Source organism: Symphodus melops (assembly GCF_947650265.1).
Source record: "Symphodus melops genome assembly, chromosome: 6".
Classification (NCBI taxonomy): domain Eukaryota; kingdom Metazoa; phylum Chordata; class Actinopteri; order Labriformes; family Labridae; genus Symphodus; species Symphodus melops.
The window spans coordinates 10,250,201-10,276,848 of NC_136696.1; the positions used below are offsets into that span (position 1 = coordinate 10,250,201).

Here is a 26,648-nt window from a genome sequence, read left to right on the forward strand (position 1 = left end):
AGTTTAAACTTTGAACCACACATATTTTAATTATCTTAAGTTACTTCACTCTCAAACAGTATGAACACTGCCTACTAACCTGACAGTAACTGCATGTCTGCATGCTTGAGAAAATGACTTTATTAAACACATTTCTGGTCCTAACTATGATTAAAAAAAAAACAGCTATGCTATTAAATATACTTGGCAATAAAACCGATTCTGATTAATTTTAAGCAAATATAAAAACATACTACATTACAGTTACTTTTATTTGTGTATCATTTTGATCATTTATTTGCTTGCTTAGTAAGCTCCGCCATTGAATAGTCTGAAAAGCTGCAACGCATTGTGGGGCAGTTGAGTATAAAAAGTAAGCTCCAGTGTCAGACTTAACAATGGCCGATTTAGTATTTAACCAGGGATTGTGACTTACACCATCTTCTTTACAAGACTGAATGCAGCTGTTGTCGCTATGCTCGTACTGCATCACATTTCCCTCGGGATCAATAAAGTATCTATCTATCTATCTATCTATTTGATGCCATTAAAGCAATCATAAGCCCTATTCAGACGTTTCAAGCCATTGGATTGAGATTTGTTAACGTTAAGTTCAGTTGTAAATATTTACAGAGTAAAACAGATTCACTGTTATTTAAGTAACCTTTCTGAATGTTTGTATGCCTAACCTCTAATGGCTGGGTAGTAAGTCATTGTGCCGATGTAATTTTACAAGTCAAGTTTCTAAAGAATGGACTGACATTTCCAACATATTTTTGACAATAATGTACAACGATATGACATAAATTACATGAGACAACCAAAATAATTTATTTGGGTTACACTCTTACTAAGATTACAGTCTTATAATATTCAGAAAACACAAAATATGTTAATCTTGCAAAAACAAGCTCCTCTGGCTGTTCTAACCATTCAACTAGCATCATGACAGAAGTAAGGAGTTTACTTAACCCCTATGGAGTCTCTAATTGGCAAACTAAGTGTGGCATTTAAATCACTACCAGTCGGTCATTGTGTCTCTTTCCCAACCTCAAATAAACTGTAAACCCCCTGTAATCATTCCTCTTTTGTTGGTGGCATTATATTAAGTCTCAACACACACATTCCTAAGCAAGAAGCATGCAGGGAGGATCAGCAGTTAACTCTTGATAGATGAAGGACAGACTTGTTTTCCAACATCATGCATAACAGGGAGACAAAAGCAGCATGATGGAATTGCATTGCACCAATTAGTAACTCTCCTGTTATTGAAAAGTGAGAGCCTTGTTTTAAGAACCACAGTGTGTTTAACAGCAGCTTCACAGCAGTACCTTCATGATAATTTTGAAAAGATGCTAGTTAAGGCTCTAGCTACTCCTTTGTTGATGCTAGTGTTGTCAAAATGTTTCTTATTATTATATTGTATTTGATGTTTTCCCATGCAAAACTTCCCATGCTGGCTGGCTGCTCCCTCTTCCCCACCAGGCTCTCCAGTAGGGTGAAGTTATACTCTACAGCTTGCTTGAATTCCTGGATCTCTTCCTCCATTTTCTTGACGAGGCTGATCCCAAGGTGGTCAGCTTGCTTGTCATGAACAGGTTGGAGGCACAGATCTTGATTTAATACACAGCCAACCACAACAGCAGCACAGATAATTCACACACAGGCATAACACTAGCGTGTCTATAACTGCAACAGCCCTCACACTCATTGTTTAAGAATTGTTCACTGATTTAACTTTCTGTAGCACGGAGGAAATTATATTGAGCATACACAATTATCAATTACTAACTACCACATGACTGAAAAGTAACTTTAACGTTATTAAAACATTATTATTTATAGAAGCCCTTTAGAGATTGTGATTCAACAAACAGAACCATTACCACTTCTACGGTCATTAGGCCGTCAAACCTCCGCAATACATCCACATATAAATTGATGTCCCAGTGTGTGAGTTCATATTGCATTAAGGCAAGTTTGAGGAAGTGGAAAGGCACGGCGTGTAATCACACAAGGGGAGCTTCATACACACACACACACACACACACACACACAAACATTTCCTCCCACAGCTAAGTGTTACAGATATGATGATAGGCCTGCTTGTAACTGCCACTCCCACATTTCTAAAATTAGGCTGTAGAGGAAAAAAGAAATTCGAATGGTGGTTTAATTTTTATGATGTTTGATTGTGATGATTGTGTTTTGATATGAATTAAGGTTGCATATATTTAAAAGTTTGATAGCAGACCATCCAACTCTGGAACTGCATATTAATAGCATCAATATGTATCTCTTCTCCTCTTTGGCTTCATCCCATAAGTCCAGTCTGCAGCCCAGTGATAGCACACTGAGAACAGAAATCAGAGACACTTCTCAATCCCCTGTTTTTTTTTTTTTTTTAATTTCTCTCGCCTTCCTCTCCTATAGCTGCTCTCCTGATGTGAAGATTGCTGCTCCCTGATGTTGAGATTGGACAGCTCTCAGCTACTCAGCAGTCGGCTGGTTTCTTGGTTATCTACAGGAGCAGGATCACAGGGCTCGCTTTGTGGAGAGATTTGTGTAAGCTGTAAAAGCAGAGAGACTTTTCAGAGAGCGACCTGCGACTATAACCATCATCACGTTTTCTGATGGGAGCAGAGACAGACAGTGTGAGGAGAAACATGTTTTTTTTTTTCTTTGCGTTTGATCCTTTTTTAAAACATTTGAAGATGCCCCTGCTGTGATCAGTTGGATCACCTTTGATAGAACTCAACGGAGCCTCTGCTAAGGTTTAGTTCTATCAATGTTGAATGTAATTAATAAAAAAAGCAAAAAAAAGATTGGAAAAAGACCTATACAGTAAATTCACAAGTTCTATGAATTGAATTGACACTTCAACTTGTATCATTACTCAAAACATTAGATTTGAAAGGTGCATGTTTTATGTTTTTACAGAAAAGCTGCAGAAAAGGTGCAACGCCAAAGCTGTACAGTTGTGCAGCAATGTGCATGATTAAGGTTTAATGAAAATATCTTCAAGTATGTGCATAAAAGACATGAACATATACTGTTTATTCATTATACCTTGTGTTGTGTTTGAATAGATGGTATAGTACCCAAAACTGGGTAGGTCACACCTGCAAACTGGCCACATAGGAGGTCCTTGGGAAAAGGGACTTAACAAGGCAAGTCAACGTTATAGCGGTGGAAAAGGACTCTGATCTAGAGGATGGTGGGCAAATGCCAGATATATCCATCCAGTCTGTGTCCTCTGCCCCAGGGACATCTACAATTCCTAAATGACCCAGGAGAACGAAGAGAAAAAACATGGATCCAATGTTCCAGTTACACTTGTAAAAGACTACGGAAGAAGAGAGCAGATTGAAGGAGATAAAGGGTTAAAAAATGAGCGGGTAAGAAACACAATGAGTCTTACATGTAGTATCACAAAGAAAAAGCTGATTATTGGATAATCTATTTTGTCTTTTTTATTTGTTGAAAAAAGAAAAGAAACGAAAACCCATAAGCAGACTAAAAAAAGTAATATGTACAAACGAGGATAAACATAATACAAAATAAGTTCTCAAACACTGAGTTAATTTAATTTATACATCTGAACATGAGTGGGAAACGTTTAAACTAACAGTATTTAATCTGAACCCTTCTGCCCATGAACAATATAAAAATATTTACATAGAGAGAGGGGACCTGAATTTAAGACTGGAGTTGCACTTAAGTAGCACACAAATGTGACTTGGGGCTTGACTTTACGTAAAAGGCCTTGATATTTCTAAATGTCATGGACCAATCTGTGAGCAGCCAATGTGAGTGGGGTTTATTCTGGTGTACAGGCCAGGATAAGGGCAAATGAGCCACTTGTAACGTACAGTATGTACACTGTTCAGGACAAAACCTCAACCTGCTGAGGGATGCAGTGACATTTTTACCAGGAGTGGCACAGTTTTATGACGCCATAAAACATGTTTAAGGGTCACAGCATTAAAAAGGTGGGTAATGCGCAATTGTATCATCTCCCTCAGCTCACGTGGACACTGAAGTAACTCAGCTGCACTCACTGGTCTTGATAAAAATCAATTGTTGCTCTACCGTACAGATATGTGTACGTTGTGAAAGCACTAAAATATCTCTGACCAATGACAAGAATGATGAGCGTGCTGAAGTAGCAGGACTGAAGCAGTCTTCAGTCTCCCAATTTGCTAGGATGTTGATTATGGATTATCACTGCGGTATAGTTTTTACATTGCCTGTGTTACGGTCCCAGCAGCTAAGCTACTTTTTTCCACTGACTCTTAAACCTGATGAAGAGTTACCTGAGGGTATGTGATTGGCTGCAGCTCTAGTTTAAAACGTCATTATCCTTTTGGAGTCAGGTCGCTGTTGAGAACCTGTGTCATCGTGTGAATGTGCTTTTTTGGGTGAATTGTGTACATGCTGCTAAAACCTGTCGGTTCACGGTACATGGTGTTGTTTGTCAATAAGTACTGCGGCTCATCTCTCTTATCTTCTATAATATCCTGTGTTACAATTCTGTTCTGTATAGTGCCCTCCCACTTGTGTGTTGTCTGTTTTTCCCTGTCTGTCTTGCTCCTCCTGTTTCTCACCCCATGTGTGTCTTCTGTGTGCAATCAGCGGGGGTGTGGCAGCCAGCTGATCCTAATCATCTCATCAAACACCTGTGCTTATATACCTGGACTCTTCAACCACTCCTCGCCGGATTATTGTAACTACTTCAGTGGTAGCGTATGACGAATCTTGGCTCCAATAACCTTCTTAGTGAAAGTATTAGTTTTTTTTCCATGTTTTACCTTGTTACTAATTTTCTCGTCTTTCTTCCCTGCGTCATCAGTGTGACAACTACTCACCCGCTGCCTGCCTGCCTGCTACTCTGCGACTCCACACTCCCTTCACGCGTGTTTTTTGGAATTCAAGATATTCACTGGGATCATCACTCACCTCACCGCTCACAGGAGAGCACGGACACTCGTTTCACTTCACCTCCTTTGTTGCTCACTGTGTTACATTGTCACATTAAAGAACACTGTCTCTGAGTCGTGCACCTGGGTCCAAATATTACTCACCTCTGTGCTTCATAACAGTTGCGTGCGTGTGTGTGTGTGTGTGTGTGTGTGTTTATACAAGGGAAGGGAGAGGTTGTTTGTAGCAAATGTTTTGTGTCCTACATGTCTTGCATACTGCTTCTGTCTGTCTGTCATCGAGTTGTAAAGTTATTGCTTTAAAAACGCCTGTGAAAGTGAGAAAGTTAGTGTGGGAGCGCAGAGGAGCTGTCCATTTCAGCACCACAGTAAAATGGACAGCTCCTCTGCTCTCAGCTGCTTGTCACATTTCAGAGCATTGACTGTCACAGCACTATCCATCATTCTGATAGCTTCACACCAACACCATACAAAAACCTTGGTTACACATTCAACTGTAAAATCCAACCCATAGTTGGCACTATGTACTATATATACATCTTTTCTATGAAAAAGACCTAACATATGTCATATTTCTCTAACAAAAACACTTTACAATATGGAATACTTTTTGAGGCAGTGAAATAAAACTCCCTTCAGCACGTGACTAGACCACCAGAAGACAATCACAGATTATTCCATGATGTACATTTTATTTTTCATTGTGTTAGGTGATTTAGATAAGGTTTAAGTCAAACCCATAGGTATGTAGACTTGAACCTTGTTCTTTTAGTCCTGGCTATTTTTGCAGGTGTAATGCTTCTACATCTCCTTCTGCAGTTTAAAAATTAAAACCAAAACAACCTTGCAACGGGCACTGACACATTGTCCAGGTAACGTCATTTGGAGCCAAGCCATGTGCAGAGGGTGATCTGGCTGGTGAAGCCACAAAACACAGATGGGATCTCTAAATCTTTGGCTTCACTTTTACAGATCTGTTCTTTTTTTTGTGTCTTTTTATGCAGTCTATGGTCCTTACAGTCTTGGCTGTTAATGTTACCTGTATTTGATTATCCTTGCTTCTATTTGGTCCCAGTGTTCCTTCCCCCTTGTGGTCAGACCATTGTATGTCTGTGTCATCGTTACCTTATTTCAGATGTAGGTTTTCCTTATCCTCCTGTGTTTCCTTGTGGCTCCCTGTTTTAGAGTTTTGTTCTTTTGTTTAATTAAATACTTTTTTTAATTCTGCACTTGGGTCCTCCTCTCAGTTTTTCTTATTCATGACTAAAATGAAATATCAAGGGAGCCTGGCCCTGAATTGTTCCACTATATAACAATCGATCTTCATGTTGTGTTAAAATTACTTGAAACTAGCTGTTAAACGTTACTTTCTTAAACCTACTAAATCTAGACATTACCTTTTATATGTAAAGGATGTGTCCACTGCCATATTACAGTCTACAGCTGACAGCCTGCGGTTGCTAGGGGCAGCAGTTTCCAAACATTGTGAGAAGAAAAAGGACAAAACTATCATGATAACACAAACAGCTGCATTTCCTCACTAGATAAATATAGCCTGCCACACAGAGCAACATGTGACATTCATCCTCATGTACTATGATGCCTATACATTATGCATGAGGCATGTCAACACCTGTAATGTACAAGGGCCATCTAAGTGTCCACCAAGTGTTAATCTTCTCCGCTGGCTGCATTCCTTATTGCTAATGCATAGCTGCAGGCTCTGGTGCAACACTATCTCTATGTGTGGGGTCATATCCACTGGATGTTTTGTGCTTCTCTAGATAAAACAAGCACATCAAGCGGAGAAGCTAAAAAAACAAGCCTGAATCTCTGAATGCTCTGTAACTTAGAGTTTTCTGCCCAATGATCTCAGAAGGACATAATGACTCTCCCTTTTTTTATTGACATGTTTAAAAAAATATTGAGTATATAAGAATCAATGGATTTTTCAGATAAGACAACTCAGATAAACGTGATCATGCCTTAATATTCAGCAGGCTCGGTAAGTGTAATGGTGTAATGATGGTAATCATGCTCCTCGTTTATAGACCACTAAATGGTCTCTGGCCAAAATAGCTTCCAGATCTTGTCGTCCTTAACGAGGCATCCAGACCTTTTCGGTCCACTGGGACAGGTTGGGGTTGGATTCACATGAGGGTACCGGGCCCTAACCCAAGTACATTTGACCACAAAGTCTTGTTCACTTGATTAATATAAACACAAACATACCGCAGTTGGGCGCGATTCATGTGTGCTCAAGTACGGTCCGCGGGAGATGTTAACAGTCATGGTCAAACAAGAAGGCTGACTGTTATATGACGTAATATTAATTGCTCCCGTCACTTCAAATGCTAACATATTCATGTGTAGAAAATGAAAATTGGAAGTAGGAAAAGATGTGTTTTTGGTGTCTCAGAAAAATATCAAAAACATCCACAGTTAGCAGTGTGGACTCACACTGCACACGCACAGCTGCTTCTCATCAGTAAACAAGTTAAAAGGTCCTTCTGCTCACACATACAATGCCAGATCATTCTTAACTCTTGTTTGAGACTTTCTAACAATTTTCATTGAATTGGATACAATATTTCCACTCTGCCAGCCTGTGTCCTGTCTTCTGCCTTTGCCCTTCTAATATTTTTACTATTTCGGACTGCTTTCTGCCAATCCTGCTGCCTCCTCGTTTATATCCTCATTAGCTGTCACTTGGTACTGTTAAACAATGTTGAACTGTGTGAGTGCTGTGCGACTCCACAGAGTCTCACACATTCACTCCCAGGTTTGATCTCGACAGCTCTATAACGGCTTCTAGCCTAATTATTTAGCTGAACTATGGTGTTTTTCGTCCCGTGTTCTCGTGGGTTGCTTTTGGGTCCAAACACCAGCTGTCACCGACACGCAGAAACACACACACACACCGAATATTTTCCTTATCACCATCTAGTTCATCCTCCTGCAGCATTTTATATATATTTTTGTCTCTAGCTGCTTTTCTGCAGCAATGCAAAAGGGCTATTGTTGGCCACACTCTTCCCAGCGAGGGAAATTCCTGAGCCACAGCTATTACAACTATGTCGTCCAGTGTCTTAAAAAGTGTACAAGTCTGAAGGTAAATCAGATTTCTTTAAAATTAGAGTTTGCCTGATGAGGTTATGATCCCAACTGCTAATTTCAATTCACTTTATATAAATAAATGTTCCTTACAGACAAATACCAGTAAAGCAGCATGTGATCATCAAGTCCCCTGATTGATTAGTCTCCTACCCCTTATTACTTCTGAATCAGAAGAAGAAAAAGAGCACAAAAAGCTGACCTTGAAGTCTTACATCCGTATAGTTGTCATAGTTGTCATTTTATTTTATATGAACATTATGTGATCAGGAGTTGAACATTGATATTATTGATAACCTTGTTTTGAAGTCGCTTTACAATGAAGCTGCAGAGGAGAAAAGTCCAGTAAGTACATAAGACTCCTATGTGAAGGTTGTATTGGACATGCCTTTAGTTTAGTTTTGTTGATTTATTGTTTCATGGACAGTCCCCTTTTGAGAGCTGTTCAGTAAAGGGAGCAGCTTTAGCCTTTGTGGCTAATTTTCAGCTGTAGTCCCTGGCCAGTTGTTAATGTAAGAAGAGAAACTTACTACATTTCATTGGCACAGCGTTATGCACGGGAGGGAGTGTAGACCTTAACTGTATGAAAGAGTTTAGAGTTGGAGGAACCGTTTCTGTTGCTGTTTTGTAAGCGAGCAGTAGAGTTTTACATTTGATGCGAGCAGTAACTGGGAGTTTAGGGAGATGAACAGCAGAGCATTGTGCTCTTTTGAGTAGGTTAAAGACACGTCCATCAGACCCTGCAAAGATTTTCTTTATCTATTTTGAACTAATAACATTGCAGCGAAATGTTATAAGTTGTGCAGCAGTGCTGATGTCCATCTCTTCACCTTGAAGGTATTTTGAGGGAAAACGAGTCAAAGGGAAATTTTCCCAGAGCCACCAGATGGACACAGAACTCAAAAACAAATGGCTTTTCTTAGTGCCATTGCAAACCCTGATGTGTTCCTGTCCAGTATATAAATTGTATGTATCCAATTTCTCCACTACAGAGTCAATGGTTGTGAGAAAGGCTCTGCGTTTGTCAACATTTGATGTCCATTTTATGACACTCAAAGCTTTCAGTGTCTTGGTTCTCTTGTGGTCATGTTCTGTTCATGTTTGCAACCATGCATACGTAATATGTTAAATTACAATCTGTTATGAATGGGGGCTCCGGAGGCTCATCGGCAGCAGCTGCCATGGTAGGAGCTGGAGCTTAAGAGGGTTTAAAGCCTCTTGAGAAAGCGTTACATCATGCCCACCTGTCAGTCAGTAACATTATAAATAACATTTACCCCTGTACAGTGCTTACCCATGACTTCAATAACTATCTTTATTTACTAACTATCAGACCAATACACTTTTTTTTTACAAAGCTGTAATAACATTAACTAATTTCCGTCATAAAATTCTGCCTTTTTTGATATGCATTTGTGATTTCCGGGGTTCTTGAAGCCAGTCTATATCCTAATCCTCAGACAGAAAGTCAAGATGACATTGGTTTTCAAACTCTGTTCATGTTACGATTTTAAGTCATGCAACATCCCACCACTCACAGGTAGTACTATGTTGCTTATTGTGACACCCCAACACTGACCCCAAACACTGGAACTGATGAGATGTTGCCTTGGACCTATAACTCTGGACTCCTTTACTAGGAGAAGAAGGTTATCTGTTTCAAATGAGCTAACTCGCTTCTTTTTTAGCAGCAGACTGGTCTGAAGTTTAGTGTTCTCTCTTGAAAATGATTGTACTACTTCTATTTTAAGATTTAAAAGTTACATAAATACAGTTGTGATGAAATGTATTTCTCTTGATCTTATGAGTAAGTTTATGCTGTGTTTACAAGTCTTGCATGTTCTGTTAAAGAAAGAAGTTACACCTGCTGCACAAACACACAAATAAGGAGTCACATCCCGCCCATCCAAACCACTGTGAGGATGTCCCTAGGCAATGCATGAGTCATAACTTTTGATTAATGCTACAAGCACAGCAAACAGAACATATCTTGTATGTGATTCCTACTTCTGACCCAAGAGGGGCTTTTACTCTATAGTTATTTGTAGATGAATGTTCATGGAAGTTGTGGCATGCATGCTATTTTAAGAGGCACTTGTTTAACTGAGCGATACTGCCTCGTGCAGTAATCCCACCTGGCTGACATACAAAAACAAGACTGACCTTCCATGCATTCTCCCATGAAGATTGGTTTTGGTTCATGTGTATCCTGTTTTTTATCAGACAGATGAGAGTTGAAGCACACGGTTTAAAAGAACTTCCAGATCTAGAAGAGGCGTTGGAGTCAATCAATCAACCAATAAATCATCATTTTTAATAGCGCCAATTTATAACAAATCTTATCTCAAGAGTATTTATAAAAAATCAGGTAAAAGACATTACTTATTGTTGTGCTCCAAAAGAAAAATGGGATGGGAGAAGAGATACTGTGAGAAGGAAGGAGTTCTCCTTTGTATTCTTGGCGTTCCTGCTGTCCACACTTCTTTGGCGCTGAGGTATGGCTCAGAGCAGCGGTGGAGTTGAGAAGGTGACATAGTCCAATGTTTGTGGCTGGGTGTCAGGGTCTTTGGGTGGTAGAGATTTAATTTACACTTTATTAATCCCACGAGGGGAAATTCGGTTTTACACAATGGCAACAATTTCCAAACACCATATTTCAGTGTAAAGTGTCACCATATTTCAGTGTAAAGTGTCATGGTTTGGTTTTGTTTATTTTTTAGTTCAGTGTTTTGAGTTCTGTTTGATTAATTCCCGAGTTTTGCTCTGTTTTCTCTTGTGTGTTTCTTAAAGGCTGGTTCACACGGCAGGATTTTAAAATTGTCGGCCGATTTCCCAAACTTGAGAGACCACACACATGGCGATAAATAATCAGAGGTTTTACAGTTTTGGTCGTACAGTGTGTGGTGTGCGGCCACACGGCAACAGCATCACACCACACACGAACCGATTTCACTCGCGAACGTCCCCCGATCAGACAGGAAATCTCGCAAAACCTCTCGAGATCAAACGTGATTTGTTTAGCCTGTCTTTTGTGACCCGTCTTTTCTGGTTGGTTAAAGTTGCTTGTTCTCTTGCGTTTCCTCGGGCCTTGGTGTTTTACTTTTCTCAGGCTTTATTATTTAAGTAAGTTTTTGCCGTTGCCTTTTGTGAAAATGAATCATCTTTTTGTTGTTCCTGCAACTGGGTCCTACTCTATTGTTTTTTTTAACCGGTGATCATAACATAAAGAAACCAATATGGGACCATAAGAGTTGGGAATGAGAGATGGTTCAACAAAATGTTTATTTCAATCATTTTAGTTAAAATACAGAAAGAAAGCCTATGCATTGCACATAGATACTATAAAACACAGACTGGAGCAGATTGCACATTTTTAAAACAAAAACTAAACAGATCACAACACTAACGAAATCATTGAAAAAAACATTTTAAACTCTGATAGTTACAGCATTTTTGAAATACAACCAATCAGCAGCTCTCCAGGGCTAAATACACACACACACACACACACACACACACACACACACACACACACACACACACACACACACACACACAAGTTCTAATGAAAGATGAAAAGATAAACTATGTATTGTCAGTTATTTCAAAGTGTCTTGTCAAGTGGACAGTGCAGGAATAAGCTGATGAGTCACTGTGCCTGTTCCACTTTGTTCTTTCATTAGCTCTCCCAGACTTCATCAAACAAGAAGGAGAGTTTAGTAGGCCGAACCTGAATTGCATTTCCCTCTTTAATATTCGGATCAGCAGTTCATGCACATGCCCACAAAAACCTACACATTAATATGAATATCAACATAGTGAAATCAAAAACAACATCAATAAAACAATCAATGGGGTTCTTGTTAAAACATGATTTTGCTGCTGAAGCTTAACATCTGATTTGGTTTGGCTTTACATCATCAAATAACTTTTCCACTGAAATGTATTTTTTTTTTTGTTGATGCAACTACACCAGGACACGTTCAACCTTCCCTCATGCACTATACACTTTGAACCATGGGTTATAATTTCAAAACTAGGGCTCTTTTTTGTGTAGGCAGGTTTTTTTGTGGGTCAATGTTACACGCCTTTTAGCCATGTACAGATGGGTAGAAGTATATTTACTTTTTACACAGTAATAAGCCTCAGCACTGTACAGCAACCAATTTGAAAATGCTAAAAATAAAAACGTCAACAGCAATGGTTGGGAATTATTAAAATGAAATGTTTATGGTGGCAGTCAGTAATAAATTGAATTGAAGTATGAAGTCTGTTGATACAGTGTAGATAGAAAAGTAATCACTTAGTGTCACTAGTATGTGAACTTTGAAGCTGATCTAAATTGTGAAAAAAAACTCTTTGAATAATAACTTGAACATTTCCCTTAGTTTCCATGGAGCATTTTAACTGACTTCATTGTAGGTGCTCTGTTCATTGAGATAACCTTAATGAACCCACAGTGCATTACAACTGAAGAAATCAAAACTGACAAACTAATATTAACATTAGCAGTAATATGGTCAAAGAGGTTTGAACATGTGGGGTATGACCGGGATGCTGGAGCTAAATGTTGAGCCTTCCTGAGGTGTTGTGGGCCTAATCAACGAAACACAGGTGAAGGTCGTTTCCCAATTGATATCCTTGTTTTTGGTTGCTAATTTGTATACATTTGTAGGATTTGGGGTCCATTAGGAACCATGAGGTTGGTTAGGTTACAACAGCATTGTCAATACTTAGCTAATTGAAGAGGCAGAGTGGGATTTTACAGCACAACTTCATCAACTACCAAGTTGCATGGAGATCTAATTTGTTAATAAAGTTGATCTTCATACTACAAGTGTTGCTGGAGCTTCTAGACCTTTTCAATACCTGATTAACATAAACTAAGCCTTGGTTTGTCGAATGTGGTAATATTATTTGGCTTGCCATGGTCACTGTGGGCAAGAAAGCAAACTTTTTGGAGCATAAAACACAAACACATTTTGTGTTCTAATTAGATAAATAAACCATCAACATCCATAATAATAATAAGTGTATGCATGCACATGCACACTGGTATTTCTAGAAAACAAATAAAAGCAATAAAATGATTACACTAAAGTAACTTACAGCACTGTAGATAAAGATTTACAGAAACTACTAATAAAGACAAATGATCACATTTATTTTGGCCATTTTCACATTTTTTAGAAGTTTAGACTTAGTTTCATATAGTTACGCATTGCTTATCTCCAACTGATTATAATAAAATAATGCTCTCTAGATTATTAGTCCTATAGGAGTCTAATGGGAAAAGTTACTTACAAATCACCTTCTTAAATGAAAATGACAGAAAATTAAAATATTTCTGAACACTGTATACAATCTACTTGAGTATGCTAAGGTGCTAAAATATAACTATGATAGGCTCCCAGAATAATTCTTCTGGGACACTTGTTGACTGGAATTTACATCAATTAAAGGGTTGGCTGACTTATAGGACAAGTTTATGGAAGCGAATCATTTTCATATTATCCACTCACTACATCATTGAAAATTTCACTTATTGTACAACACTTTAAATTTACATTGAATTGAGTTTTCTGAAATTGAACAACAGCTGCCCTCTGCTAGTGCATTGGTATTTAAAAGGTGGGCATGACCCCCGCAGCCCCAAACAACTGATGACAATTACAAGTGCCAAGTTTAGCTTTATTAAAATAGTTTCAAGTTGGTGAACATTCATTTTGCCTTGATGAGTGCAAACTTAAGAAAGAATAGCCACTATTTGTGCTTTCTGTGTAATTAAATATATCTACAACAACTTGCACAAAAATATTTAACATATAAATAGATTAAGTATAAAAGATGATTGTATGGATATTTTTTACTTATATCTAATTATTTATTTACATAGATTATACTTTCTGTCTTAAAAGTTTTGCTTTAAAAAGTGACTTTAATGGTGGTAACTTTGTAATCTTGTCTGATGAATTCTAATAGGAGTCCAGAAATTATGGTTAAGTCACAGTTTAAAAGGAAAAAAAGGAACGATCCCATTTGAAATGTAAAGATGTAACACAGCCCACACAGTTGATTTTAAATACATAAATCCTGCCTCTGATAATGCATATAGCCAACTATAGCTTGTAATCATAGAGTTACACTTAGGGTGAGCAAAGATCAAGCAGAATATTTTCCCTTACATGATGGCAAATCATGACCTCTTCGTTCTGTATGTTGCCAATGTTACTTAAAGCTCCTGAAGGAAGTTTTAATCATGTTAAGAATTAAACTGAAATTAATAATGATATGTTTGTGACCTACAGTAGGTACGGAATGTATTCAGACCCCTTTAAATTTTTCAGTCTTTGTTTCATTGCAGCCATTTGCTAAAATCAAAAAAGTCAAATTTATTTCTCATTAATGTACACTCAGCACCCCATCTGGACAGAAAAAACCCCAGAAATGTAGACATACTCTGTAGATGTATATCTTTCTAGTTCATACAGACTATTATAATACACGTCAAACTTTCCACTCAGCCAACATGCTGTCCATTTCTTCTGATCCTCCTTGAGATGGTTCTGCTCCTTCATTGTAGTCCAGCTGTGTTTAATTAAGCTGATTGGACTTGATTAGGAAAGGCACACACCTGTCTATATAAGACCTTACAGCTCACAGCGCATGTCAGAACAAATGAGAATCATGAGGTCGAAGGAACTGCCCAAGGAGCTCAGAGACAGAAATGTGGCAAGACACAGATCTGGCCAAGGTTACAAAAGAATTTCTGTAGCACTCAAGGTTCCTAAGAGCACAGTGGCCTCCATAATCCTAAATGGAAGGAGTGAGGGATGACCACAACTCTTCCTAGACCTGGCCATCCAGCCAAACTGAGCAATCGTGGGAGAAGAGCCCTGGTGAGAGAGTTAAAGAAGAACCCAAAGATCACTGTGGCTGAGCTCCAGAGATGCAGCAGGGAGATGGGAGAAAATTCCACAAAGTCAACTATCACTGCAGCCCTCCACCAGTCGGGGCTTTATGGCAGAGTGGCCTGAGGGAAGCCTCTCCTCTGTGCAAGATATGAAAGCATAGAAGTTTTCCAAAAAACACATGAAGGACTCCCAGACGATGACAAAGAAGATTCTCTGGTCTGAGATCAAGATTGAACTTTTTGGCGTTAATTCTAAGCGGTATGTGTGGAGAAAAAACCAGACACTGCTCATCATCTGCCCAATACAATCCCAACATTTAAACATGGTGAGGGGCCGCATCATGCTTTGGATACATAAATATCCTGGAAGAAAACCTCTTCCAGAGTGCTCAGGACTTCAGACTGGGCTGAAGGTTCACCTTCCAACAAGACAATGACCCTAAGCATACAGCTAATATAACAAAGGAGGGGCTTCAGAACAACTCTGTGATCATTCTCGACTGGCCCAGCCTGAGCCTTGACCTAAACCTGAGCATCTCTGGAGAGACCTGAAAATGGCCACCAACGTTCACCATCCAACCTGACAGAACTGGAGAGGATCTGCAGGGAATTCCCAAATCCAGGTGTGAAAAACTTGTTTCATCATTCCCAAGAAGACTCATGGCTTTACTAGCTCAAAAGGTGCTTCTACTCAATACTGATCAAAGGGTCTGAATACTTATGACCGTGTGATTCCGTTTCTCTTTTTTTGCCAAAATTTCTTTTTTTTTTGTGAAGATGGGGTGCCAAGTGTACTTTAAACAGAAATGGAATGACTTTTTTGATTTTAGCAAATGGCTGCAATGAAACAAAGAGTGAAAGAATTTAAGGGGTCTGAATGCTCTCCGTACTGTATATGTAAGTAATCGATGTGAAATTGTGCAACAGGTGCTTTAACATCCATGACAGAAAACTGTTTAATCTGTTATACTGTTGTAAAAGGTGGCAGGAATACAAGTTAAACACAAATATAGAGGTATTTATAGAAAATCCAGTTGCCACAGTTTTTTAATTTATCTCTTGCTGGCCAGTCAGCATAATCCTCACATTATGCACACTACTTTTGCGTTGTAAGGAATGCACATACCATACATATAAATCAGTTAAATGAAATGTATATTGATTTACAAATTTCAGTTTTTTTAAAATGTGATGTTTATCAGTATCATTAGCGTTACTATAATCATGTGGTATCTTTCACAAGTCTAAAAATTGGCAACTTGACTCAAGGCGCAACACTTAAGACTATAAAGCTTCAGGTAACATTTTTATACATCAACACTGTACTGTAAGCTTGATATTATTTGGAGTACCTTTTATGCCAGTTGACACAGTAAAAAGAGTGTGAAAGGTCATTTTTGGCCGGTCATTTACTGTCAAGTGTGCTGCCATTTTAACTCACTTTAATCAGTCAAAATGTGTTTTTTAACCTTTAATAAAACAGAAACATGAAAGAAACACAAAAAACCTTCACATTGACACTGTTTTGTAAAATAGAAGATCTTCCGCTCAAGTTTGAGATTATTATATGAACTGGATGTGCATTTCTCTTCAAACTGTTGTCACCCTGCTTTCTGTGAAAAATGGTGTTCTTCTGAACTGTAAATATGAATGTTTGCCAGCTAAGAACACACAAGCAGTGCATACGCTACATTAAAAGAATACTTTCTAGACTTAGTAGTGCTTTGTCAGGTTTTTCTTGGTAATTCTATTGATATTCTCACTTGGATAGTTTAAATTGTATCACATGCAGTCTTTTAGAAATGAAAGTGTTCATCATGAGGGACCTTCACTTCATAAGTGATCCACACCTGTTAGTCATAAGATGCCAACAGCACAACTGAATTAGTTTTCTTGTTGGACAAAGTCATCTTCATACTATGGTGATATGAAACTACAGTATTTACATGTTTTCTGGCATATCTGTGGAATCGTTTGATGGAGACCAATCTGACTTCTCATTATCCTTTAAAGCTAAGCCAAAAGTAGTTGCGCTGATGTCGATGACATGTTCTGCCTTCTTGTCACTAAAGGTTTCTGACTCCTGTTGACCACTTCCATTCTGCTTGGATGTCATATTGGCACTTAGGATGGCTTTTCTTGTCTTTTTATTTGTACCATTGCTGTTGGCCTGGGATGTGCGTGGGTCTCTTACGGTACTGAATCCAGTTTGTATCAGGGACAGCGTCCTCTGATTTACCTCTGGCTGCTGACAACGGTAAAGCCCACGGAATGCGGAGCGAAACTTCTGAGACATGGCGTTGTATATCACAGGGTTTATAGCGCTGTTGGCGTAGATGCATGTCCGACAAAACAGGATGAACCAGGCGTCAAGGTAGGGTGTTGATACAAAAGAGTTAATCAAAACCAGAGTTCGGTAGGGCATCCAAAGAAGAGCAAATAGGATCACCACCACGGCCAGCATCTTTGTCACCTGTATGGAATTAGCAAAGAAAAGTTTCATTATGGTTAAAATGAATGGATTTTTCAGAAATTATTTTTGTGATGTTTTAAACTACAGTTAAAGTGGGACAGCGCAGAAACTAAAGCCCTGAGTGTACAGGCGTGTCTTGCCTTTTTGCACATGCAGACTCCTGAAAAATACCCTTACTTTGAGGGCGGGGCTTCATGGGTGAACACACATTTTCAACTGTTTTACGCTGGCATTATCCAGACTTCATCAGCCAACTCACAAGAACGTAAATGTCGAGCAAATGTTTGAATGCAGCAGTTTTTCAGAAAAAATACCCAGTAGGGGGGTTGATGAGATTCACATTGCTGGTGCAAAATCCACCTGATCTTCGAACATGTAATACAACTGCATCATTCTTTTGACGTCGGTGTGTTCATGTGCTTCAGTTCACAAGGTCAGAATGTTGTAATATCAACAAAAGTTATCAACTGTTTATTGTGGTGGTGTGAAGAAAAAAAGAATCTGAATTGGTAACAGCTCTGACATGTGAATGAATTGGTCCACAGAGGCCTCGATCTGTAAAAATGTACTACTTCTCTTCTACAGCACATATTGAGTCTAGATGACTTTGTTTTTGAGGTCAAGAACTGTTCACGTTTTGAGTGAACTTACACTAGCTGGGGAGTCCACTTAGCTAACATTCTCATGATAGGTAAAAGGTCAAACTAAGAGTCTCTAAACACAGGACAGGAAGCAAAGCCTTAGTGAACTGTAAAACTGGGTCATTTCACAATTCATGGTACGCCTTTTCTGATCTAGGGCATCGTGAATGGTCCACGGTGGACCAATTTACTCTGAGAGACAAGACTGTCAGCCAATGGTAACAAGGGGAAAGAAACATGCTTTATCCCAGGCACACGCTCAAGCTGTGCAGATTGCAGACGAACAAAAAATAACAGTCATTGAGAATGCAATGGGCTATGACTAAGTCCAACATAAAGGAAACTGAAGCTGTGTTTGGAAATGCTACAATTTGGGAAAAAAGAAAAAACTACCCTTCTTTGACAATGAGTCTTACTGAGCTTTGGGAATTAAATAGTATAAAGAAGGAGGCCTAATGTTTTCATTCACACAACAGTACAATACAAATAACCAGACACACTGCCACTGCAATGCAGAGTAAATCGTAGATAGCACAAGAGCATCATCGAATAAGACTACCGCCTCTTCTATAAGTCACAAAACTGTGTCTTGACTGTGTCAGTTAAAGCACCAACTCTAGATAAATGCCTTCAATTTAGATTTCAAGCTTGATAAACTAAAAAATCATTGAGCAAATAGCATAGAATAAGGTTTACTCTCTTGTTTTACTCATGCTTGATTTCAAGAGGAATAGCTTCATGGAAATGTTTGTATGGAGTCGTCATGTTAGAAAATATGTCAGGCTTAGAAACCAGGTTCAGTTTTCACAAAGACATCCCATAGACTTGATCTAGTTGTGTCAGAAGCGGTTGAGGATTAATCTCTGTCAAGATATTATGCACTTATATCCTCTGTAAAGCAAATTGGGATGAACTTGTGAATGCAGCCGTTGAAGTGGTTTAAGGTTATTGTGCTCACTGTTGGCTTACACCTTTTGTGAGTGACCAGTAGCTTCGGGACTGTTCATGCTGTTTGCTTATCGCTTGGAGCTCTTGTGTATCATTTTAAGAATGTTTTGATGAGAACAGGTAACAAAAATAAGTAAATGTACAGAGGTCTATTTGATTGTGTTAAAAGCCCTGAATTTCTTTAGGTGATTGGGCTAATGAATATGACAAACTCCAAGAACAAAAAGTAATATCAACCAAATTTCAAAATTATTCTATACCTATCCTCAGAGCAGAGCATCTGCTAAAAACATGTGAGTGATTCATTTATTTAAGAGAGTGCAGTTAAGAAGTAAGGTTAGACTTTGACACAAAGAGAGTGGGGAGTATCATTTCATATTGGTCAATCCAGGTCAGTTCAAACAAAGCCCAATCTTGAAAAATGCTTGTATTTCAGAGGTGACATCATCAAGGACCTAAGCATCCTTGATCAGAGGAAATTGCCATTAAACACCAGCATCCACCATGGTGAAGAATAGGTTAAGTGACTGTTTAAATGACTGAAAGTGTGCACAGAACAATAATTGCATTGGAAACTGGATCTTCCTAAAGAGCAAAATAGTGAGCCCAATGACCATAGAACCTCTTCTTCCAGTAACGGTATGAAAAGGATCCCTGTAAGTACAGCAGAGAGCCTTTGGAACACTACAAGAAAAGACAAGGAGGCTGTTTTGTCTTAAACATATCAAACCAAATTTTTCACTTCAGAACACTATGGCCTGAGGAAGATCTTGTAGATCGAAATGATCCCTTGTTTAGATAAAATAACCTGTTGATACCTGAACATTTGTGGGGACCTTTTTCATGTTCTCTCTTATTCACACAGTCTATCACTGCAAGAAAAAAGATACCTATGCCCCTTATTACATTCACTACCCTCCCGAAAATAATTACTCTGAGGAGATGCATGCAAGAACACAAGGTTAGTTGTGAATTGAACCAACATTATCATGCAGTCCCCCAAGCATAGTTTAATTAAATGTCCACCGACTTGATGTGTGAACACAGCAGGTAATTGGTTTTGGGTAATAGTGATATCAGCCCATTCTCCTTATTGACGCTCTATCCAGGCATCTCCCCTCGCCTAAACCAAACAAGATGTTTCCAGTCTTACACTGATCATTCTCTCTCCATGTGCTGCATGTGAGAAAGGGAACGTCCAGATTATAGCAGGACCATTACATGAGAAAAAATGCACAACAGGAATTAACTGACCATTACTCAGAGAATCTGCATGTGGGAACAAAGCCATTCATTCAAATTAACTGTTGTGTATTGACAGCCTAAGTTTGTCCCTTCTAAGATACCGCCACGCCCCCTTCTGTTGTCATGGTATTCAGTCCTGAGTGAGAAGTTAATACATGCTAAGAGCAACTTCCCTGGTTTCGTGTTCACCATACGTGACAGATTGGTGTGTGGTCTTCGCGGTGAGTCAATTCAAAAACGCCTGCTTACAGAGGCTAACCTGACATTGGGAAAGGCCACTGAAATAAGTACATCAATGGAGATGGCCGCTTGAGAAGCACAGCAGCTAAGTGCATCAACCCAAGTGCATAAGTTGTCCCTTGAGCCCAAAAGCAAGACAATTAGCAAGCCATGCTACCGTTGTGGGAAAACAGGGCATCAAGCATCAGAGTGTTGGTGTAAGGATTTTGACTGCAGAAACTGTGGTAAGAAAGGCCATATTGAGCGTGCCTGTAAAAGTAACTTACTGTAGTTCTACAGAAACAAGAAGAAACGTGTGAACAAGATTGAACATGAACATGAACAAGATGAGCAGAGTGACTGTGAGTCTGATGATGAAGATACAGTGTATGTTTTATCTGTGACTGACAGTGATGATGAATACTGGGTTACTCCTATGTTAGAAAATCGAGCAGTTTGGATGCAAGTGGACACTGGTACGCGTGTTTCCATGGTTTCAGAGGCTGTTTACGTGGAAAAGCTTAAGCATCTTACTCTTAGAGAGACAAAGTTTAAGTTAAGGACTTACACTGGTGAGCCTGTCCCTGTGTTGGGGGTCGTGGATGTAACTGTTGTACACAACAATCAGACAATGACTCTTCCATTGTACATCATTCCAGGAAACCGATCAGCTCTGTTAGGTCGCAGATGGCTGAGAAAACTCAGATTGAACTGGCATTAAGTGTTTCTGGTTAATGATGGAGACACAGCCCCCCTACAGGAGATCTTGAAGAAGCACTCCAAAGTTTTTGACAGAGAACTTGGCAGCATGAAAGACATCACTCAAACCAGGAAGCACACCAAAGTGTCTGAAAGCTAGGCCTGTCCCATATGCCATTAAACCCAAGGTAGAGGCAGAGTTAGACAGATTAGTGAAGAGTGGAGTATTAGAACCCGTGAGTACCAGTGAATGGGCAACACCAATCATTCCAGTCATGAAAAAGGATGGGGCTCCAAGGATCTGCGGTGATTTTAAAGTGACCCTAAACCCCGTCTTGACTGTAGAACAGTATCCGTTACCCCTCATCGATGACCTCTTCTCATACTTAGCGGGAGGTCAGAAGTTTAGTAAGATCGATTTATGTCAGGCATATCTCCAGATGCATGTTGATCCAGAGTCACAGGAACTGTTGACCATAGTGACACACAAAGGTCTATACAGGTACCGTAGGCTTCCTTTTGGAATAACCTCTGCTCCAGCACTGTTCCAGAGAGCAATGGACCAGATTCTGAGTGGACTTCCAGGGGTCCAGTGCTACTTGGATGACCTGCTCATCACTGGACCAGACGAACAGTCACACTTAAGGAACCTGGATGCGACACTGCAAAGGCTGGAGGAATATAGTCTGAAAGTTAGGAAAGACAAGTGTGAGTTTTTTCGACCATCTGTCGAGTACCTGGGGCACGTCATTGACAGCTTCGGACTCCACAAAGCACCATCAAAGGTGAAAGCTATTGTGGAGGCTCCATCCCCGAAGAATGTGAGCCAGTTGAGGTCGTTCCTGGGCTTGCTGACATACTACGCAAGGTTCGTGCCCAACCTCGCTAACAAGTTGAAGCCGCTCCATGAGCTTCTTAACAAAACCAAGAAATGGAAATGGACAGACAAATGTGAGAGCTTTCAAAGAAGTGAAGATAGCCCTTTCTACGTCGGAGGCCCTCACTCATTTTGACCCTATGTTACCACTACAACTGGCATGTGACGCCTCACCATATGGTGTGGGCGCAGTAGTGTCACACATTATGCCATCAGGGGAAGAGAGGCCAATCGCCTTTGCATCACGGACACTGAGCGAAGCTGAAAGCAATTACGCACAGATTGAGCGTGAAGCCTTATCTATAGTGTTTGGAGTGAAGAAATTTCACCAATATCTCTTCGGCAGGAAATTCACGCTACTGACTGACCATCAACCTCTTACCTCTATCTTTGGTCCTCATACTGGTATTCCATCGCTTGCGGCCAGTCGTATGCAGCGATGGGCTCTGTTATTGTCTGCTCACCAGTATGACATTAAGTACAGGAAGTCAGACCTGCACGGAAATGCTGATGGGCTCTCAAGGCTCCCGTTGCCTGTCAAACACACTGAGTCAACACGAGCTGACATCTTCTACTCCAGCTCCGGTGACCTCGACTCATGTTAAGAAACACACATGCACAGACCCAATCATGTCTGAGGTTTTGGACATCATCACTTGTGGGAGGAGAGGGGAAATGACACCGAGCCTAAAGCCTTACCTGGTGAGAAGAAACAAGCTCTCAGTCCAGTCTGGATGCCTCTTGTGGGGCTTTCGTGTCATTATTCCACCGCCACTGAGAGAGAAAGTGCTTGACGAGCTCCACTCTGGACACTGTGGGGTTGTACGGATGAAAGAAATAGCACGCAGTTATTTCTGGTGGCCAGGTCTTGATGCAGCTATTGAGGAGAAAGCAAAGTCTTGTTCTGCTTGCCAGAAACTGAGAAACCTCCCACAGCTAGCTCCATTACGCCCGTGGGACTGGCCGGAAGAACCGTGGCAAAGAGTCCATATAGACTTTGCTGGGCCATTAGAGAACCGCATGTTTTTAGTCATAGTCGACGCCCACAGCAAATGGCCTGAGGTTGTCGTCATGAAGAGCACCTCTTCAGAGAGAACCATCGAAGCGCTAAGGTCTATCTTCAGCCGTTTTGGTCTGCCACAACAGCTTGTTAGTGATAATGGCCCACAACTAGTGTCTGAAGAGTTTGAGACATTCATGGAGGAGAATGGCATTCAACACATCAAGTCTGCACCGTATCGCCCAGCTACAAATGGGCTCGCTGAAAGATTTGTACAGACCATGAAGCAAGCTCTCACAACATCACAAGGCACACAGTCTTTCAACAGGCGCCTCAATGCTTTCCTTTCTTACAGAAACACACCTCATGCTACCTCCAAGGTGTCTCCTGCCTCGGCTATGCTCAAGAGACAGCTCTGCACTCGACTTGACCTCCTGAGACCTCAAAAGACCAAAGATGTCGTGCACCTTCAAAAGAGAGCTCAAGTGGAGAGAAGAACAAAAGCAAAGTTTTGGAGTTTCACAGCTGGAGACAGTGTGCTTGCCCGAAATTACACCAAAGGGATAAAGTGGATGCCGGCAACAGTGGTTGCAAAAACAGGTCCTGTGTCATATACAGTAGAAACCAGGGATCATCTCATCTGGAGAAGACACGTCGATCAACTGCTCCACACTTCTGGTTCCTGTGGTGACTCATCTCAGCCAACATCCAGAGCTGGAAACCCACCAGGAGGTGCACCCATCACCAGAACCACCCCAGATGCAACCTTCAGGAATGGACACTGTCCCAGACACACCCAGACCTGCTCAGGTGCCTACACCTGGCATCACGTCTCCCATACCAGGACTTGTAGAGTCACCACCAAGAGCCAGTGTAACTGACTTACCTCTAGGTTGTACTTACCCTAGAAGAGTCAGACGACCCCCTGATAGACTGTCGTTGTAGTTGGAGACTAACTCTCCACATTGGGGCAGAATAATCCCGAGGGTTCAGTCTGGGAATTGAGGTAGTCTACCCTCTTTCCCTAGTTCAGGCAAAAGTTCTATAGCCATAGAAGTTGTTAACAGTTCATTATAAAAATAAGATATCCAGTTGATAAGAACTGTTACGTAATTGAAAAGAGTGCATTTGAAGCAGAGACTTTAAAGAGAACATTCTATGATTGTTAAATGTTTTGCATTTGTTCAGAGAACATCAAAAGTAAAGGGGGAGGAATATGTTGTGTATTGACAGCCTAAGTTTGTCCCTTCTAAGATACCGACACACCCCCTTCTGTTGTCATGGTATTCAGTCCTGAGTGAGAAGTTAATACACGCTAAGAGCAACTTCCCTGTTTTCGTGTTCCTTCTTTATTAGTTGTAATACAAAAGTACAACGGGTATACACCATTAACTGCAGACAACTTCTGAACAATCAGGTCGTACAATATCCTGATCTTTTCTATTTTACATTTACACAGCAGGAGGAGGTTGTTTGTGAGACAGAGTCTCAACTAATAGATTCTTTTGTCAGTGAAGATGAGGGGTAGAGGGGACAGGAGGAGCTGGGAGACTGTGTACTTGACTGTTTGGACAGCTGCAACATGAGAATGAGAAATGAATGTGCAGGTGCCATTTTGGACAATTACAGATTTAGACATTTGTATTAACGTGTGAAATAAGCTTGAGTGAGGCCAATGGGTGAACTCAGCAGATATCTGGACGAGTGGGCATATTGATGAAGTCCACATTTCTCAGAATGTCACTCCTTTTATACTCTGTTTGGCTTGCTTCAGTTGCCTGTTAAATAGTTTTTCACTTTTGCAGAGTTCATCTTCCTGCTGCAGCTCTACCCAGCTGTCACCCTTCTCCTAAACTAGCAACACAGACTTCTTTCAGTATCAAACGTGTTTTATTCCCCAGCTCAGGAAGTGTGAAAGTGGATGTCCAGAACAAGTCGGGACCTGTTTTAAAGTACAAATTACATTTGCCATAACTGCCCCAACTCAACTCTGATCAATGCAGACTTATTTAATGTGAAGAGCACATTGTAAAAGCTTCAAGTGTTGTTAGGTTCTTATGGTGTGATACAGTGGGCCATTACAATTGATTTGACAATGACATTGGTATTCAGCCACAACAATCAACAAACTGTGCAGAAATGCTTTAGCAAATAAGCATTTGTGCCAAAGCTCCAAGGCCCAGCCTAATACTCTTATCATTTCTGTGATTAGCTGTGATTGCTTCATGATTATTTGAGTCATCAGCAACATGGTGGATATTGCTTAAACAGTCACTAAAGAGACAGTGTTGGGATTGCCGGGGGACGGGGGTGTCTCTCATAACATGGGTTTCGAATAGGCCTCTTAGCTAGATTTGCCATTTTGTGTCTTTGAAATTAAAGGTAGGCAAAACACCAGAAACACAACAGTGATGTAACACAGTTGATGGGAGAGTTCAAAGTTATTGTGAAAAAACGTTTTTTTTAAAAGAAGACAAAAACATGATTCATAATATTTGATTACAATTTGTGTGTATTTTTTTATGTAATAAATATTGGCATAACAATATTAGTTAATATTATTAGTTGTTTTTAACTAGGTCTAAATGATAAAAGAGCATTACATTTTTATATTATTCTTCATTGGCTGTTAAAAAGCCCATAGTGCTTTCACATTTGGACAATATGGTGTGAGGTGTGAGCAGCATGTGTGGACACAAAAAACTGAAGGTGTTTTTTGTTTTTTTACAGAAACATAAGCTGTGCCACAGGCAATGCACAACATGAATTAACTGTCCATTACTATTACTACTATATTACTATTTCCATTACCTTTGCTATTGGAAGTAACTCATCCAAGCGGCACATCGTTCAGTGACTGACTATTGCGATTTTCCTCATATGCATGCTACCTGATCCTTAGTAGAAAAGTTGGACTCAATGCATCATGCTGCATTGTGATTTTCCCTGGGTTTATGTTTTTGTACTCATCTTTGTGTCTTGTATAAAACAGTAGGTGTGTCTTTCTTGTGCATTCAAAGGTTGCACAAGGAAGCATTTAGTTTGTTTCTACTCTGTTGTTTCGTCTGTCGCTTCATTTTAAATCATGTATTGCCTTCTGAAATGTGCATGAAAAAGATTCTATAAAGCATGTTAGATATACAATTATCTGAATGACCATAATAGCAAACATTAAGGAAACCTGCTATGTTGAAGCACTAGCTTTTCTGTCAAGATACAGCTATTACCCTGCCAACCTGAATATTTTCTAAGTTTCTTAGTCTTCAAAGTAAGTAATTTACTTTACCAAAAGTTACAGTTTTTGCCTGGTTCATCACATAATCTGACTTTGTTTTTGATATTCCAAAGACTATTTTGACTAGTTAATAAATTATGCAGTCTGATTTATTTAGCTTGACAAGGTTATTTTTCTTCCACAATACTGTGAGCAGTTTCCCTGCAGCTTCCTCCATACCACACATTCACCCATTTTCTAAATATGGTTTAACAACAACATAACTCACAAACTGAGTATTTTTTCTTTCCATTTTAACTTGTCCTAAAGGCAGGCTCAGGGATTTGTGTCATCTTCTGGCTGGGTGTTAGTGGTCTCCAGTGGGA

The 26,648-nt window shown here is 39.8% G+C and overlaps 1 protein-coding gene across 1 annotated transcript in view; it reads right to left on the reverse strand.

Moving 5' to 3' along the window:
• Positions 1-16,362: 16,362 nt before the first annotated feature.
• Positions 16,363-26,648, reverse strand: part of trhr2 (thyrotropin releasing hormone receptor 2) — a 34,790-nt gene continuing 24,504 nt past the window's right edge. Inside the window, exon 6 of the mRNA XM_079345633.1 lies at positions 16,363-17,419. Coding sequence (XP_079201759.1) covers positions 16,889-17,419 — 531 coding nt within the window. The 3' untranslated portion in view covers positions 16,363-16,888. The remainder of the gene's footprint in view (positions 17,420-26,648) is intronic.